The sequence below is a fragment of the Callospermophilus lateralis genome, chromosome 12 (assembly GCF_048772815.1).
Source record: "Callospermophilus lateralis isolate mCalLat2 chromosome 12, mCalLat2.hap1, whole genome shotgun sequence".
In the NCBI taxonomy this organism is placed as follows: Eukaryota; Metazoa; Chordata; class Mammalia; order Rodentia; family Sciuridae; genus Callospermophilus; species Callospermophilus lateralis.
Window position 1 is genome coordinate 109,359,478 of NC_135316.1, and position 18,679 is coordinate 109,378,156.

Sequence of the window (18,679 nt, forward strand, 5' to 3'; positions counted from 1 at the left end):
AGTAGAGCCTGGTCCTGCCCGCAGGGAGCTCCCAGAGCTCCGGAACATGGTGTGGTTACGCCTTTTGGGGTTGGGCTTGTCAGGGTCCTAGTAAAGCCTCAAGTGTGGGACACATGGCAAGTGGGTGTTGATTTCAGCAAGGGTGACCAGCTCCTACAGATGTTGATACCGACTAGGAAGACTCTAGCTCCCGGCCATGGTGCCCCTGAGGTGGCTGGAGTGCACACACAGCACCTCGCACAGCCTGCTCATGCCTATGCCACCACTCGGGCACTGCTCGTGTGAGCCCATACACAAGCCGTGCACACATGTTCACGTGCAACGACTCACGAGCACATGCACACACAGCCATCCTGGGTGACGGCCTGCGCTCCTTTGGAGCCATCCTTTCTACCTCCCGTGTTTGCCAGGTTTTCCGCGGCCCAGAAACAAGTCACTGTCATTTCCATAGACTGAGTCTGAGGAGGCAGGTGTCTGATCTCAGGATGGGCCTCACAGCTCTTGCCTCTGATTCCTGCAGGAAGCCAGGGGATGCCCGGAATGCCAGGGCTGAAGGGTCAGCTGGGCTTCCCCGGACCTTCGGGCCAGCCAGGACGGCCTGGACCTCCAGGACAACATGGATTCCCAGGAGCTCCCGGCCCAGAGGGGCCCTTGGGTCGGCCAGGTGCCCCAGGCCTCGGAGGTAAGGCTCCAACAGCCCCAGAAAGGGGTGGGTCCTCACCATACCAACAACTAGACTAGTAATGACGTCCCCTAAAGGATCCTCAAACTGTGTTCCAAGGAACCCCTAAGTACAGAAGGTTCTAAAAATAGGATGTGTATTTCACCAAAGAGAATTCGAGCAGCCAGAGAAACCAGCTCACCCTTCGTACCTGTAGTGAATGTCAGAGATCCAGGTAAGTTTTCAAGAGGAAAAGAAAAAAAATCAAAACCAGTGCTGAGGAGAAACCACAGGAGGCACAGAGGAGGTGAGGGGCCAGAGCGCTGCCCACTGAGAGAGCACGGTGCTGGTCTGTCCCAGGCATCCCCGTTTCAGGGACCAGTGAATGTTTCCGAGCTTTACTCCGTTGCCCAAGCAGAGCTCCTGGGCCCAAGGGCTCTCCTGCCTCAGCCCCGGGCTCTGTGACTGCAGCGTGTGCCGCCACCCCATGCCTGGCTCCCTCATTGTTGGTGCTGCCCAGTAAGGACACGTTTTATTTTTTATAAAAGTTTTCCAGACAGTCACCATCATTTTGCCAAAGGACACCGTAACACCAGCACTCGATACAAGAACAGTCTTGTCGACAAGAACACATTAGGCTTCTTAAAAACCCCCGTCTTGCTTGTGATTGTCTGGATTGCCTTACTCAGGTGACAGCTCTGTGGAGGACCTTCACGGTCTGCATGGGGGACATGCTGGGCGCACACAAACCATGTGTAAACTAGGTGCTCCTTGCACACGGATGCACCTATTTCCAAAATGAGCTAGAAATCGGAAATAGGCGCTGGGGTGAGGCCAGCGCCCTGCAGCTGTACTGGCCGGGTTTCAGGACACACATGCGGGGCAGGAGGCTCTGGGTCCTATGTCAGTGTTCACAAGGCCTTGCCAGTTCTCAGCTCCTGCACATGTCCCTGAAGATCCATGAGCAGTAGATACAAGTCCCTCTCCGAAGGCACTTGTCCCGTCCCCTCTCACACCCCACTGCACTGCAGAGTCCACACACGACTGGGCTTGTGTTTGGCCAGGGTGTGGCAGAGACCAACCCTGTGTTCAGAGGAGGCAGGGAGCTGGCAGGACTGGACAGGGAGGGGCACTTCCTAGGAAAGGGGACAGCCCAGCAGAGGCAGGAGTGCCCAAAGAAGGGCCCGGGTGCAGGATTAAACCAGGGGCGGGAGTGGAGGTCTGGACAGAGAGGCAAGGCCAGAGCAGGACAGGCATTGAAAGTGGCTGAGCCACAGGCCAAGGAGCCACAGGCCAAGGGAGCCACAGGCCAAGGAGCCACAGGCCAAGGGAGCCACAGGCGGGTCTTGACAGAGAAGGAGAAAGGGGCTCAGGAGCCTGCAGGCAGCTGGAGGTGGGCTGGGTGTAGGAGAGGACAGGGACAGCAGCCCGCTGGAGCTGTTGCCTCGGTGAAGGTGCCGGGTGGAGCAGGGAGACAGGGAGGGCATAGCAGTCAGGCAGGGTCCTGTCCCTGGAACTCGGGATGGGCAGGCTCCTGACTGACCCCCGCAGCCATGTCCTTGATGAGCTGGCTGGCAGTGCCCCTCACACCTGACGCAGCTCCAGCTTGCAGGGGAGAGCCACAGGGGGGTCCTCCCACGGAAGTCCTGCCCTGGGGGGATTTCCACAGGCTCCTTCCACTATGGAAACCTGTTTCCTGCTTTCCTACCAAGAGGTTTTTTTAGAAAAATGTTTGTAATTTCTGCCTTGAACGCATCAGAGAAGTTTTCTCTATGTCCCTTTAATTTTGCTTTTTCTCTTCTTGACAGGACTTCCTGGAGATAGGGGGGACCCTGGTGACACAGGCGTCCCTGGCCCTGTGGGCATGAAAGGTCTCTCTGGAGATAGAGGAGATGCTGGCTTCTCAGGCGAGCGAGGCCACCCAGGAACCCCTGGATTTAAAGGAATGGCTGGAATGCCTGGTATCCCCGGGCAAAAAGGTACATGTGCCGGGTGTCACCTTGCAGGAATGTGAGGCCATCTGCACCCTGAGTTGAGGCAGCTGTCCCACACACTTGCCTCACCCTGCAGGAGGCTGGCCTCACACACCTGCAGGTCTGAGACCCTGGGACCTTGAAGAAACAGGCTGATATCACTTAGGTGGGGTGGGACCAGTGTGCCTCAGAATGTTTATTTACTTCTAAGAAAAGAGGCAGGATTATCATCAACAAGGGACAGTGGCAGAGGCCCACAGAGGCCCACTGGAAGTGGGCTCAGCCTGGAGGCCCTCTGGTGCTTTTATGCAACTGGCTTCCTGGGGTCACTAGCTTTGCAGGCACCCAGGGCAAACACAAGCCGAGCCTCCGCGTGTGGAGGTTGCTTCCCGTGGTGCTTTGCGGACCTCCCTGCAGGGAGCAGGGCTGAGCCATGTTCATGTCCAGAGCCCTTTCTCGTCTGTGTGAGGCCCTGGCCCTGGGCTGCCCACAGGCTGTCCTCAGGCCTCCCCACTGACCTCACAGAGCTGCCTTTCTGTTATCCACAATGTTCTGCTGCTGACAGGTGAATCATGGCCCTCTGTTTGCACCTTGCCCAGCAGACAAGAGTTGTTAGAAAATCCCCAGAGACCCCACTGGGGGTTCAGGTCTTAGCGTCTTCCCAGGTGAACTGCACCTCTGCAGTTAGGGACAGTGAGTGACGTGAGCCGTTGCTTGGTCCTCCCTTCCACCCACCACTTCTCCCTTTTCCTCCGCAGGGGAGAGAGGTTCTCCTGGGATGCACGGCTTCCAAGGCATGGTGGGGCTCAAAGGAAGATCTGGGTTCCCAGGAACCAAAGGAGAGGCAGGATTTTTTGGAGTGCCTGGTCTGAAGGGCCTGGCTGGAGAGCCGGGTGTGAAAGGTATGCCCCTGAGCCCCCCCCCAGGAGTGTCCCTGCTCGGAAGGAACCTAGAACCCACCACATTCAGAACCCTGGTGCTAGAAGCTGAAAATAGACCAAATGAGCCAAACCTAGAAGGCTCATCCACTTCAGTAAACTGAGGGAGTGTCAGGGACAAACCTGACCGAAGGACAATGTCAAAAACCAAAGTGACAGCACCATCGAGAACAAAAACTGCCATGACCACTGCACCACGATCTTGCTGTAGCGAGCCCAGGGAGGGCGAGCCAGGGAGGGAGGGCCAGGCAGGGAGGGAGGGCCAGGGAGGGAGGGCCAGGCAGGGAGGGAGGGCCAGGGAGGGAGGGAGGGCCAGGCAGGGAGGGAGGGCCAGGCACGTTCCAGAAGGCCGGAGCGCAGAGCAAGAGCAGAATGCTGGGCCCTAGAGCCACTGGACAGGCATCACAGCACCCCAGTGGGAGGCTCCCTATCCACGGGGCTCCGGATAAAAAGCCACATTCTCATGATTTCTATTCTCTAAAAACTTAATTACCAAGAGCCAGTGCTGGCGAGTCTGTGCAGAGACCCGGCCTCAGGTGCTCCAGGTGGGAGTAAGAGGTGGCAACCAGTGGGGACACAGTGGGGACAGTGGGGACACAGTGGGGACACAGTGAGGACAGTGAGGATGCAGTGGGGACATAGTGGGGATAGTAGGGACATAGTGGGGACAGTGGGGACACAGGGGGACACAGTGGGGACAGTGAGGACACAGTGGGGACAGTGGGGACATAGTGGGGACACAATGGGGGCAGTGAGGATGCAGTGGGGACAGTGGGGACATGGTGGGGACACAATGGGGACAGTGAGGATGCAGTGGGGACATAGTGGGGACAGTGGGGACACAGTTGGGACAGTGAGGACACAGTGGGGACAGTGGGGACATAGTGGGGACACAATGGGGGCAGTGAGGATGCAGTGGGGACAGTGGGGACACAATGGGGACAGTGAGGATGCAGTGGGGACATAGTGGGGACAGTGGGGACACAGTGGGGACACAATGGGGGCAGTGAGGATGCAGTGGGGACATAGTGGGGATAGTGGGGACATAGTGGGGACAGTGAGGACACAGTGGGGGCAGTGGGGACACAGGGGGACACAGTGGGGACAGTGAGGACACAGTGGGGGCAGTGGGGACACAGGGGGACACAGTGGGGACAGTGAGGACACAGTGGGGACAGTGGGGACATGGTGGGGACACAATGGGGACAGTGAGGATGCAGTGAGGATAGTGGGGACACAATGGGGACAGTGAGGATGCAGTGGGGACATAGTGGGGACAGTGGGGACACAGTGGGGACAGTGATGATGCAGTGGGGACAGTGGGGACACAGTGGGGACACAATGGGGACATTGAGAATGAGTGGGGACATAGTGGGGATAGTGGGGACATAGTGGGGACAGTGAGGATGCAGTGGGGACAGTGGGGACACAGTGGGGACACAGTGGGGACAATGAGGACACAGTGGGGACAGTGGCGACATAGTGGGGACACAATGGGGACAGTGAGGATGCAGTGGGGACAGTGGGGACACAATGGGGACAGTGAGGATGCAGTGGGGACAGTGGGGACACAATGGGGGCAGTGAGGATGCAGTGGGGACATAGTGGGGACAGTGGGGACACAGTGGGGACACAATGGGGGCAGTGAGGATGCAGTGGGGACATAGTGGGGACAGTGGGGACACAGTGGGGACACAATGGGGACAGTGAGGATGCAGTGGGGACATAGTGGGGACAGTGGGGACACAGTGGGGACACAATGGGGGCAGTGAGGATGCAGTGGGGACAGTGGGGACACAGTGGGGACACAATGGGGACAGTGAGGATGCAGTGGGGACATAGTGGGGATAGTGGGGACATAGTGGGGACAGTGAGGATGCAGTGGGGACATAGTGGGGACAGTGGGGACACAGTGGGGACACAATGGGGGCAGTGAGGATGCAGTGGGGACAGTGGGGACATAGTGGGGACAGTGAGGATGCAGTGGGGACAGTGGGGACACAGTGGGGACACAGTGGGGGCAGTGAGGATGCAGTGGGGACAGTGGGGACATAGTGGGGACATAGTGGGGACAGTGAGGATGCAGTGGGGACAGTGGGGACACAGTGGGGGCAGTGAGGATGCAGTGGGGACATAGTGGGGATAGTGGGGACAGTGAGGACATAGTTGGGGCAGTGGGGACACGGGGGGACACAGTGGGGACAGTGAGGACACATCAGGGACAGTGGGGACAGTGAATACACAGTGGGAACAGTAGGATACAGAGGGGACAGTGATGCCACAGTGGGGACAGTGGGGACAGTGTGGACACAGTGGGCACAGTGGGGACAGTGAGGACACGGTGGACAGTGCACTCAAAGGTCAAACATGGTTACCCAGAGGCTCTCCAGGTGGAGTAACTGGAAACACAGGTCCAGGCCCGGCTTTGCACAGTGTCCACAGCTGTGGTCATTGGTCACTGTGACAGCCAACACAGAAGCCACCCAAGTGCCGCCCACTGATGAATGGGCAGCAGTGCAGCAAGCCCCGTGTGTGCTGCCTCAGGATTCCATCCTCAGCAGGCCCCAGGAGAGGCCGACTTTGAAAGGAGGGGCCCATTAGTGATGGCCTGTGGCTGGGGGACCCCAAAGAACTGGGGACTGGCTGCTGATGGCTACGGGCTTCATTTTCTGTGATGAAAATGTTCCGGGGTCAGATGGTGTCATGGCTGCACAGCCCCAGAATTCACTGAAGCACTTCATTATCTCTTTCAAGGAGGATTGTGTGCTATGGGATCATTCATCAATAGGATCTAACTAGGAACGTGGTGGCCCCGGGCTCCCCACCACTTCCTCCAAGCTCTCTGGTGCTCCTGAGCCTGCTGGGTAGACGCTGTCACCTGTCTGTCCCTGTGATGCACCACAATGCCCTGAGGGCCGGATTGCGTTGTTTGAGCCCCTCAACCTCTAGCTATTTACACTTGATGAATGTTGAAAGAAGGGACCGATTCCTTCCATTTGGTCAGATTCACTTACCAGCTGCCCTCTCCTGGCAGGAGGAGAGCTGGGGAGCCCTCTCCTGGCCCTTCTTCCTCTGCCCTCAAGGGCTCCCCAGAGCCCCCTGGCCACATCCCACACAGGAACCGCTGTCACTTTCCCAGCTCTGGTGGCCCTTGGTCCTGAGGCTCTGCAGGCGCAGACCAGCTCGGGGCCTACAGGAGGCCTGGGCAGCCTCCTTCCCTGTGTGGGCCTCCTGCTGAGGTCAAGCCTGGCTGTGCTCTCAGGCCACACTGGGGCTGCCCTGGCTGAGCACGCACTCCTCCTGCTCGGCCCGCGGCTCCTGGGCACTGCTGGGGGGAGCTGAGCCTCCATCCATGGTGGGCTCTGCTCAGTCACAGCCCTCAGGACCAAGGAGCTGGGTCCCCACAGCGGGGTCCCCACACCCTCTGCTCCAGTGAAAGAGCAGGGAGGGGGGATGGGAGGGGGGCACTTTCCAGCCCCCCCACCCTTGGTCTCTCTCTGAACTCCCTGGTCTGGGGACATGTGGCAAGGGTCCCTCAGGACTGGAGCTCTGGTTCAGGAGTTACAAGGAGCCTTGGTGTTCTGTTCCCTTCCAGGCAGCCGTGGAGACCCTGGTCCCCCAGGACCACCTCCCATCATCCTGCCAGGGATGAAGGACATCAAAGGGGAGAAGGGTGATGAAGGGCCCATGGGCCTGAAGGGGTACCTGGGCTTGAAAGGTGAGGCCCCGCTGAGCCCTGCTCCTGCCCATCTCCTCTCCAGAGCTGCCCCTGAGCTCTGCAGACTTGACCCGGGCTTCAGTCTGCAGGCGTGGGAGGGTGGGCACTGCAGGCGTGGGGTGGGGGGGCGCTGCCTCCTCACCAGGGCATCACACGCTGGGGTTCTCCTGCAGGAATCCAAGGGATGCCGGGGATCCCCGGGCTGGCAGGAATCCCAGGGCTGCCTGGAAGGCCCGGCCACATCAAGGGAGCCAAAGGAGACATCGGAGTCCCTGGCGTACCAGGTCTGCCAGGATTCCCTGGAGTGACCGGCCCCCCTGGAATCACAGGATTCCCAGGGTTCACAGGAAGCCGGGTGAGTGATGCTGCTGCTCAGCACCCCAAGACCTCGCCCGCCTCCCTGGGAAAGGGTATTCGAGCCACAGCTTCAGCGTCCTGGGCCATGGAGCGCGAGGGGAGGCTATGCATGTGCGGTGCCCACGTGGCCGAGCGTCCACCACAGCTGCCACTGCCGCTTCCATGGGCTCCCGGTGGATGAAACACGGCGTCCCATTTTTCACAGGGGCCTTGAAAGAACAAAGTGTGGATTTCCAGAGATCACATGTGACATCAGAGGCCTGAGAGCCTACACGGGGCAGCCCAAGTCCCATGCTGCTGGCTATTTCCTCCTCCACACAATGGGTGGCTTTGGAGCACTTGCTGTGGCCACTTGTTGCCATGTTACAGTGGGCGTCCTGAGCTGGGCGGCGCTGGCCTGCACATCCTGCCTGCTCACCCCTAGGAGGAGTGCGGTGTAGTCGGCAGGCCCAAGGCCACGGCAGACTGTGCCTCGGGTGTCGCTCCCCCGAGGGCTGCAGCCCACGACAGACTCAGGTCTGTCCATCATGGTGTGGTCAGAGCACTGGGCAGGTCACCCTGTTAGCAATAGCCCCGGCTGGTCCGTCTGCGTTCCGGCTTTGGGGTGCAGAGTCCTCGGGTCTTGCCCTCCCTCCCAAATCTGTAGTTGTGCCGCTGGGGCCGGCTGAAGAGGAAGATGCACTTGGCCACCACAGGACCCCCTGAGGGTGTTCCCAGCAGCTTTGCCCCCAAGAGCCCCAAACTGGGGAACAGCTCAAGTGTCCGTCAGCAGGAGAGACGGCCCGTGAACACGGCACTCCCAGAGAGCAGAGCGGCGCGCAGTGTATCACAGGCCTTCCTGACAAGGCCCAGAGTGACCAGGCGCAGCTCCAGGTTGAACACACACCAGAAACGGGAAAGCACAGATGACATTCACGGACCAACGGGACCCCGCGGCCCAGGTCAGGGAGGAGAGTGGCCACTCAGGTGCTGAGGACTTCCGCAAAGTGCCGGGGAGCCCATCTCCATCTGATGGCACCTGTGTCACGTGCATCTAGCTGTGCGTTCAGGGCTAGCGTGCTTTCTGTGAGTGACGCCTCAATAAGGAAAACTTTGGAGAGAAATGGGTCATTATCCCCACACGGACATAGCCTCTGACCTCACTCCTTCGGCCAGCCATGGAGCCCTGTCGCTGCTTTGGAGACTCGAGCCAGGCCGCGCGAGGAAGGGCCGTGGTCTCTGTGCTGCAGGTTGAAGGCCCTGTGTGGGTGCTGACCTGGGCACCACTGGCACCAAGGCAGAACAGCCACTTCCCTCTGGGGAGGAGGCCACTTTAGAGAGGAAAAGTGTGGCTTCCAGGAGGTCACAGAGTGACCCAGCCCCCTCTCCCTGCAGAGGGCAGTACACAGCCACATGCCTGTTTTATGACCTAGAGTACCTTCTGCCACCAGCAGCCCAGGCACACAGCCCTGTCCTGCTGCCTGCTAGCCCAGTGGCCTTACCAAGTCTCTCAATCCTTCAGCCCTGGGCTCCTCCTCTGTCCAGTGGAAATGGGAGTGCCGGTCTCATGGGGCAGGGGAGGCTAAACAGGCTGGAGACGGGAGTCCACATGCAGGCCCGTGGAGAGACTGGCAGGAGGACACGGTCAGCCCCCCTGCAGGGCTGGTGCCACAGGGCCATGACCAACCTGCACAGCAATGCGGATCATGTCAACAAACCTGCCGAGCTGTTTCTGTCACATCACCACTTGATAAGAATGGGAAAGCAAAGCACCTACCCTGCTGTGCTGAAAAACTTCCAGATGTTTCTACAAAACAATGCAATCATGAGCCTTGAGTGTTGATTTCAGCACACACAATAGTCAAGCCCCTCCACCCTCCTGAATCACAGCCTTCTAAGCTAGTCTCCTTCCTAACTTTATCCTAGGGTGACAAAGGTGCTCCTGGGAGAGCCGGCTTTTACGGAGAGATTGGCCCTACTGGGGACTTTGGTGAGTGTTGCTCGTGCAGTGACAATGGCATCCAGCCAGGTGCTGTGGCACAGGCCTGTAATCCTAGTGACTCAGGAGGCTGAGGCGGGAGGATCACAGGTTCAACACCAGCCTGGGCAACTCAGCGAGACCTTGTCTCAAAAATAAAAGGGTTGGGATATAGCTCAGGAGGGGGGCAGCCCTAGATTCAATCCCCAGAGCAAAAAGAAAGAAATGGGGTATCCACCGTTCAGCGCTCCTAGGCATGCTGGGTGGTCACAGACCCCAGATGCTGTGGTAAGAAGGGGCAGATTATCTTGCTAGGGGCATAGCACAATAGAAGGGGAAGGGCTAACCTCCCCCAGGAGGAAGATCCACTCCTAACCCCCTTCTCTGCATCTCACAGGTGATATTGGGGATACCATAGACTTACCAGGAAGTCCAGGCCTGAAGGGAGAACGGGGCATCGCCGGAACTCCAGGTACACAAGTTATTTTCCATTTTCTCACATCCACCAACAGTCCTGAGCCTGGTCTCTGGGCCTGGTTTTCTCAGAGCATCAACATTTGCTGAGAACTATAAGGAACTTTATAGAAAAATGGCTGAGGTCTTCCAGCCCATTGTGCAAGAAAGACTGATTTTTGGTTTAATGAAATCTGAAGACAAGCTCAGGAAATCTCTCCCAATCTTCCTCTGAAAGTGAAAATAACCAGAACTAGCACCCAGTGCCTGGGACCACGGAAGATGAACAAGCCTGGGCTGCTGGGACACACAGGGCAGAAACAAGGGACATATGACACGGGCTGCTGGTGTCCAGGGAACGGTCTGGAGAGGGGAGGTAGGGGTCGCACACGTCTCCTGAACAGGGCAGGCGGCAGCTACGTACCCTAGTGTTAGAGGGCCTCTGTGCCCCGGCAGCTCTTGCCTCTTGTCTAAGTTAAAATTCCTGCTGTGGTGATACCCTGGGGGGCTGCAGCAGCTCCCTCAGGACGTTCTGCCCTGGGGGCCTGCACTGCTTAAGTTCCCGAGTTCCTCTGGTGGGAGGAGGGAGTCTGTTGTGCGTGCCTGGGGTGAGGGGGGCAGGGGAATGCCAGGCGAGTTTCCTCTGTAGAGTGGCTCAGAATGGAGAGAAATGTCCAGCCCAGGACAGGACCAGAGCCCTGCTACACAGGAATGGGCAACCTCATGACAACCCTTCTGGCCTCCGTCTTGGCCTGTGACTTGGTGTCCTGACAGCTTTGTCCCTGGGTAACAGAGGTCCAGGGACATTGGGCTCTTGGCTGACTCTCCTGTCCTAGATGATTACTTCAGCAGTTTTGCTTATAAAGGCAGGAAAGCAAGACCACTTTTGTCACACAGGTCAGATCGGGGCACAGCCTGGGCTCTCTGAGGACAGAGCAGCAAGTCTCACTGGACCCACTGAGTTCGAGTGGGGACAGCAGAAGTGGTTTGTGGGGGCAGGTTCATTAGCAAGATGGCCGTTGGAGCAGATTCTTAAAACACTAAAATCATAATAGAGAATAAGCAGAATTCTTACACGGTTCTTTTCCACAACCACAAAAGCATCACAATGTTCTAACAGCCTCGTAGACTAAAGAAGGCACAGAACACAGGTGACTGTGGACTTCAGGTCGGTCTGACTTGCACATTACCTGGAAGCCGGCAAGCTGTACAGCACTCCATCTCCCGCATGGGAGGGTGTGTCCCCGTCTCCCATGACCACCTCAGAAGCACCCCAGCTGCTGCTTTACAGACTCCAGGCCCCCAGACCCACTCCTCACCCTGGTGCAGCTCCAACCGCCCGTGGAGCACATTCCCCAGGAGATTTCAGAACCACCTAAGAGCTCTCTGTTGGTTACCTGCTGCTGCCCAGCAGAGTACCCCAAATGCAGTAGCTTCAGACACCAGTAATTTTCTCTGCCAGTTCTTCAGGTCAGGAAGGGGGGAGCAGGGTGGTTCTGACTTGGAGTCACTCGTGAGCTGCTGATTATGATGTTGGCCAGGGACACAACCATCAGAAGATTCCTCTCCAAGTTGGGGCCCTCATGAGCCCTTGGCAGGAGGCCTGTGTTCCCTGCCAGAGGCTGTGAGCGGCCTAAGTGCCCACAGCACGCAGCCGACTTCCTCCAGGTCTAAGATCCCTGCGAGGACCAAGTGAAGGCAAGGAGGAGCTCATGTGCGAGGCTTGAGGTCATCGCTTCCCTGGTAGCCCAGTGGGCACAGTTTGACCCGATTCAGTGTTGGGTAGCAGAAGGGTCCGGTGGGTGCAACCTTGGAGGACGGCGGCCTCGTTCTCAGAGGGAGGAATCAGGAAAAAGTCGAGGCAGGAACAGGTCCATATATCTACCTGCACGTCCAAACAGGAGAATCGGTGTGAGGCGAGAGCATGGTTTAGCCAAGCCCAGCAAGCTCTGAGCCCTGTATTCACTCAGCAGACGAGGCATGGTACAAGCAGCAAATCTGTGTTTCCAGGTCTGAAGGGGTTCTTTGGAGAGAAGGGAGCAGAGGGTGAAGTTGGCTTCCCTGGGATAGCAGGCATGACTGGAACCCAAGGCCCTCCTGGACCCAAAGGACAAACAGGTAAAATCCCCTTCAGTCACAGTCCCCAGGCAGGTGACCTCTAAGACCCAGGACAAAGCAGCCACCTTGCCATTTCCTTCTCCACCACAATCTCACTCGTCGCCAGGAAACTTGTTCTTGTGCATTCACCCAGCTCTGCCTGGGGACCCACAGCTTGGAGAGAATCAGCCACTGGGGCTGTGGCAAGCCCCTCCTTGACAGGCAGCAACACAGGATGAATGACAAGGGTTTCTGAGCCAGCCTCTGTCCCTTGTGTACAAACAGCCCGATCTATTTGAAAGGATCCTTTTCATGCATTTGAATGTGCAGCCACACACCTGAGGGTCCCGTTAGTGAGGGAAAGCAAGGGAGAGCTGGCATCAGAGCTGCGGAGGCTTCTGCCTTCGCTTGGCGCTTCCCTAGCCTCCGTGCACTCTGCAGGCACTGCCTCCAGGATTCTCCAGACTTCTGTCCGCATGATAGGAGGAGAATTAAAAATGCACCCCATTTTCTCTTTGGCCAGGCTGACCTTATCCTGATGAACTTAGGGTCCAGGTCTGATGCTACATCATTCTCAATGGGAGGACAGTCCCTAGGCTCTCTCATGTAGCTTGAGCTGCAGCCCCCGCAGGTCCTCAGCCTTTCCCTGGGAGCCCTCACCCCTCCAGGCAGGACCACACAGGTTTCCAGGGTTCCTGTGTGCTCAAACTTAATGATTGTCTGCCCCCCAGGCTTCCCAGGGCTGACAGGGCTGCGGGGGCCACAGGGAGATCCAGGGCGTATCGGAGTCCCCGGCGATAAAGGCGATTCTGGCTGGCCTGGCGTGCCAGGCTTACCAGGTGAGTCAATTCCTTCCTTGACAGAAGTGTGCAGTGCCCACAGCACTCAGCCAAGTAGCCAGGCTGCGAGAAGTGCCATCAGCCAGGCCAGCCTCTGCAGGAGGCTGTGAGCACAGCAGACGGTGGGTAAAGAGACACGCTGCAAAGAGGGGCTTCACTTCCCAGAGACACGGACAGAAGCCTCCAGAGAGGCCCAGGCCCACGCCAGCTGCACAGAGGCACCAGAGGCTAGGGCGCAAGAGGCCCCCAAGTTCTGCCACAGGCTTCCCCATTTCCCACGGGGGCCAGCTGGCGCTTGGGGTTACAAGGCCCTGGCTTAGCTGTCCTGGCTCTGTGCTTACTGGGAATTACAAATGACCCAGCCAGTCCCAAGGTGCACCAGGGGCCGCAGGTCCCTGCCCAGCATGCAGCTGTGGCTGCCTGTGAGCTGCGTCCTCCTCCAGCAGTGTCTGTCCTCAGCAAGGCAGACAGGCTCTGCGCACGTGTCTTACTGACCTAATGTGCCAGAGGTGAGACATCAGGAAGGGAAAGGACACCACACCTCCCCTCTCAGCTCTGAGGACTCCTGAAAGTCTGTCGAGACGGTACAGTGGGCTTCCTGGGCAGCAGGAGTGGTGCGGGTACATGTCGGGTGAAAGCCACCTGCAGCTGACTGCCCCCTGCTCGTCAGGGACGGGCAGCCCTGTGTGGGGACAGACAGCAGTACAGCAGATGAACGTGCTGGAGTTGTCAAGGGGCTCCTGCCACCAGAGACCACCTAGCAGCCTCCTGTGCATGAATCATGCTGTGTCAACTTCTCACAGGCTTCCCAGGAATCCGAGGGATCAGCGGATTACACGGCCTGCCGGGCACCAAAGGCTTCCCAGGGTCCCCAGGTATGTGGCACGGTACCCAGCACAGCCCACAGCATTGGAGGGACTTTGTGACACACATGCCCATGTAGTGACTTCAATTTAGAAAACTTATCCCAGTTCAGTGAGGAAAATATTCTGAAAAATAAGGAAAAAAAATCACCTCTGATTCCACAGCTGCTATGAGGAGTAAAGACTGCTGTCTACAGAGGTTTTGTGGAACCAGTCGGTCCACAGGTGAATTTGCAAATGTCCATGAGATGCACACACTCGGCTCCACGTAGCCCATTTCCATTCCAACGGGCAGATGAAGGGAAACCTGTCAAGTGGTACTGCTGTTTCCTGCCCCTCATTGCTTTGAGCACCAATATGTAGACAGGGAAGATTTTAAGCAGTATTTAATTTTCAAAACCAGCAAAGGTATAGCATGGAGAACAGCCTCCAGCCAGGAGGCCTGGTGTGAGATCCCAGCTCCTCCGCTGACGGTGTCCATGAATTCAGACCCTGAGGGCCTCAGTCTTCGTATCTATAGGGTGAGGGGCTCCAGGGTCCTCTTGGAGATCCCTTCCAGATCTCAGATTCTGTAACACCAGAGCAAAGTGAGGTCACCAAGGCTGCCTGACTTGAGTGGCACTGACTGTCCTACTTAGGAAGATCACCTGTGCACTGCTGGACAATGTGGCCATTGGCTGCTGTTTTAATTCTACCACAGGTGCTGACATCCACGGAGAACCAGGATTCCCAGGACCTACTGGGGACAGGGGTGACCCAGGAGAGGCCAACACCCTTCCAGGCCCCACAGGAGTCCCAGGACGGAAAGGGGAGCAGGGAGCCCCAGGTGAGGCCACCCATTCCAAGCACGCATTGCCATCTCCATGAGCAGAGCCCACTAGGCAGGACGGGGCAGCAGCTAGCAGAGATGAGACACTGCAGAGAACAGGACTTGCCGGTCCTCGGGGGAGTCCCTGCTGCAGTGCCTCTTGGCCAGTCGTCCCTGGCACTGTCTCCTGGCTGATGGTGCTCTTCAGTGTGGGTACATGTCGACCCCTCTCTATGGTGAAGGATAAGCTCCATGCGCCCGACACTGAAGGACAGACAGAAGGAGGCTTAGCAACATTAATGCAACCCACAGGCCACATGCTGCCCTGCTTCACCTTCTCCCCGGTGCTAATGAGCGGCCCAGGAGTGTCAGTGTTGGAGCCTGGGGACCTCCTGAACGTAGTCCTGCGGGCCCTGGAGCGTGGCAGTGAGGACAGGGCCCCAGACGGGCTCCTCAGTACCTGGGGGCTGGAGGGACAGATGATCAGCCCTCCTGATCACGGTCACATAGCCCCTTCCTCCTCGAGTCGTCCCTGGCATGAGGACACTGGGTCACTACCTCACCCTGCGTAGCTCTGGTCCTCCGGAGACGGGAGCAGGGAGAACAGTAGGGCTAGAATGTTGGCTGCTGGCACTAAAAGAAACTTCTGTTTTCCTCCTAAGGGGAACGAGGTCCAGCCGGGAGTCCAGGACTCCAGGGGTTCCCTGGTATCACCCCCCCTTCCAACATCTCTGGGTCACCAGGTGACAAAGGCGCACCAGGCATATTTGGCCTAGAAGGTAAGTAGGCCTTACATGGTGGGAGGAAGTGCCTGGGGCGGGTGCTGGTGCCAGCTCGCTCCTGGGCCAAATAGACCTTCTCTGCACACTGACCAGACATGGCCAAAGGAGCATCCCTCCCATCCTGCACAACACGGTCCCCAGGGAACCAAGTGATACAGTGTGCATCCATTATTTGCTGTAGGGTCAGATTTGCACCCTGCAGTGGACTCAGAACGGTGGGCTGGGCACAGTGTACACACCTAGGAGCCCAGTGATGGGAGGCTAAGGCAGGAGGATAGCAAGTTCAAGGACAGGCTTGGCCACCTAGATGTTCTCTCGAGAAGGGCTGGGATGTAACTCAGTGGTACAACGTCCCTGGGTTCAGTCCCTAAATGAGAACTCCATGCTGTGTATATTTTACAATTATAAACAAAAAAGCCCCGAGGCAGCGGCAGAACCTCCTTGGGGTCCGGCTTAATTCTCGTCTCTTGTAACTAACACCCACAGGCTACCGAGGCCCACCAGGGCCACCTGGGCCTGCAGCCTTTCCTGGGAGCAAAGGAGATGATGGGAGTCCAGGAGCTTCAGGAGTCCCTGGGAACAAAGGCTGGGTCGGGGACCCAGGGCCACAGGGCCGGCCTGGCGTGTTTGGTCTCCCAGGAGAAAAAGGTAATGGTGCCCAGGCAGAGGAGCCAGCACCGTGCAGAGACCGGAGCCCCTTCCCCAGGGACAAGTGTCTGACGTCCATTTGTGTTGCAGGCCCCAGGGGCGAGCCAGGATTCATGGGCAACACTGGAGCCACTGGCGCTGTGGGCGACCGAGGCCCCAAGGGACCCAAAGGAGACCAGGGATTCCCTGGTAAGTGGCACCTGCAGAGCACGGCAGCTCAGGCCGAGCAGGCCACATGGACGCCCAGGGACCTGACCTCCCGTCCAGGCTGGGGACCTCCTGAGGCAGATACCAGAACCCTCTGGAGAGCAAAGAGAGAAGCAGCAGGATTGGAACTGGGACCCAGTGGGAGACGCCTTTAGTATTTAGGTGGGGGGCTCAGGGTGGCCTCTCAGATGAGGGATCTCCAGCTCCTCTCTGGAAGCAAGATTGTTCCCGGGGCTTCCAGGACAGGTTCCGGATGGGGGAGTAATGCTGTTCTGGAGTGTTTACTGGGCCTTTCTTTCCTCTACAGGTGCCCCTGGTTCTATGGGATCCCCAGGGATTGCAGGAGTCCCCCTGACAATTTCTGTCCAGCCTGGGACAATGGGCCCCCAGGGGAGGAGAGGTCCTCCTGGGGCACAGGGGGAGATGGGGCCCCAAGGCCCTCCTGGAGAGCCAGGTAAGGCACTGGGTCCTGCGGGTGACAGGGAAAAGGTCTGTCCTGTTTGCTTTGCCCTCTTGGGATGAGCATCAGCCATGCCTAGCGTGGCCAGTTTTCGGTCACACTCACTCAATATCTTGCAGGTTTTCGAGGAGCTCCAGGGAAGGCTGGACCCCAGGGAAGAGGCGGTGTGTCTGCTATCCCAGGGTTCCGAGGAGACCAAGGGCCTATGGGGCATCAGGGACCAGTTGGCCAAGAAGGTACGTGATGAGCAGCTAGAGAGAAGGGGCAGTCAGCTTCCATTAGGCCCCACCAGGGGTAACCCAGTGAGGTTGGCAGGCAAGGACAGGAGGTGCCCCGCAGAGCAGAAAGCCACTGCACCCTTCTGTGCTAGCCCTGATGTTCCTGCAGCTGTGTCCTGTGTCTGCTCCCAGCACCTGTACCTGTTGGGACAGCCACTTCTTGCTGTGGGATACCAGGTGACCATAGGCTCAAGAGTCAGAGTCACCAGGATCTTGAAGGCCTGAGATAAGGAGCCTTGTAAAGCCCCGAGTTCTTTAAACGCTGGGTACTTGTGAAGAATGGAAGAGACTAGAAAAAAACAACAGGAGTTGCCTAATTAACCCAAGGCCAGTTTGAGCCAATGGCATGAACAGCTGTGCAGCAAGTTAAATCGTCTGCACCATCAGCGTCCAGATCCAAGGGACCAGCAATCCACCCTCCACCTCCCTGGGCCTGGCCCACAGACTGGGCATGCAGGGATGCAGATCCCAAAGCAAACATGGACAAGTGGAGTGCATCCCAGAGAGGAGACCAGGATCAGAGAGTGCAGGGAGAATGTCCCTGGAGGGGACTCCAACTATTCAAAGTGTGGCCACACCGGGGACAGACTGGGTGCACTATTGTGCTCTGAGGCCGACTCAGGACCCTGGGTGGAAGGTTTCGGCTCTGCACAGGAAGAACATTCTAACCCTGGGAGTGGCCCAGCTTGTGGTGGGCCCCCTCTCCCAGAAGCTGCACACAGAGGCTGCAGCTGGGACAAGGCACACCTGTTTGCTTGGGGAATGGGGGTGAACTGAGATGCTTCTCCAGACACTTCCAACTCCAAGGATCCCCAGGTCTTCTAGCTCTGAGTTCAGGACTCCCTGAAGGGAACACTCCTGTGGCAGCTGAGTTTTTAAGTCCTTTCTGTTGGTGTTCAGCACCATCATCATCATTTCACGCTTAATAAGCATGAAATCTAGGTCAAATATTTCCCAAGAGGCTCATGGGCTAAACACACAGAGACCCACGCTCTGGGGAGAAGGAAGAGCAGCGGTTCCAAATATTCTATGAAGTGTCCCCTGCCCTGGGCCCCTGAGGGTCCCCAGGGCAGTGAACAGTGGCTGCTTTCTCTTGGGCCCTAGGGGAGCCAGGCCGTCCAGGGATCCCAGGCCTGCCCGGCATGCCAGGCCGCAGCGTCAGCATCGGCTACCTCCTAGTGAAGCACAGTCAGACGGACCAGGAGCCCATGTGCCCCGTGGGCATGAACAAGCTCTGGAGCGGATACAGCCTGCTGTACTTTGAAGGCCAAGAGAAAGCCCACAACCAGGACCTGGGTAGGTACTACCAACAAAGCCCACTCTGCTCCTGCAGTGGTCAAGGCTGGATGGCCATGGTGAGACTCAGGGCTCAGAAGGGACTAAGATACCTTTGGGACAGAGTCTTACTAAGCCCTTAACACTTAGCGCTCCAGCATAGGCTGCCTTTTAACTCTTTATCAAGGCTTCTGCAGGTTCATGTCTGGCTCTAGCCACATGCTGACCCCTCTCCACTGGAGGCCACCAGTTGCTTCTCCTCCTTATTTTCACCCTTACTCTAGAGTTCAGCTGGGCGGTTAGGGCTGGACTGCACATGGTCCTAAGCCAGACCCCAGGAAAACAGATGCATGAGCGGGGTGGAG

The 18,679-nt window shown here is 57.8% G+C and overlaps 1 protein-coding gene across 1 annotated transcript in view; it reads left to right on the top strand.

Moving 5' to 3' along the window:
• Nucleotides 1-18,679, top strand: part of Col4a2 (collagen type IV alpha 2 chain) — a 148,923-nt gene that overhangs the window by 128,062 nt on the left and 2,182 nt on the right. The window contains exons 30-46 of the mRNA XM_076872639.2: nt 521-682; nt 2,470-2,640; nt 3,393-3,536; nt 7,168-7,290; nt 7,464-7,645; nt 9,553-9,616; nt 10,002-10,076; nt 12,068-12,175; nt 12,886-12,993; nt 13,797-13,868; nt 14,557-14,682; nt 15,327-15,443; nt 15,933-16,094; nt 16,185-16,283; nt 16,609-16,755; nt 16,881-16,997; nt 18,144-18,335. Coding sequence (XP_076728754.2) covers nt 521-682; nt 2,470-2,640; nt 3,393-3,536; nt 7,168-7,290; nt 7,464-7,645; nt 9,553-9,616; nt 10,002-10,076; nt 12,068-12,175; nt 12,886-12,993; nt 13,797-13,868; nt 14,557-14,682; nt 15,327-15,443; nt 15,933-16,094; nt 16,185-16,283; nt 16,609-16,755; nt 16,881-16,997; nt 18,144-18,335 — 2,169 coding nt within the window. The remainder of the gene's footprint in view (nt 1-520; nt 683-2,469; nt 2,641-3,392; nt 3,537-7,167; nt 7,291-7,463; nt 7,646-9,552; nt 9,617-10,001; nt 10,077-12,067; nt 12,176-12,885; nt 12,994-13,796; nt 13,869-14,556; nt 14,683-15,326; nt 15,444-15,932; nt 16,095-16,184; nt 16,284-16,608; nt 16,756-16,880; nt 16,998-18,143; nt 18,336-18,679) is intronic.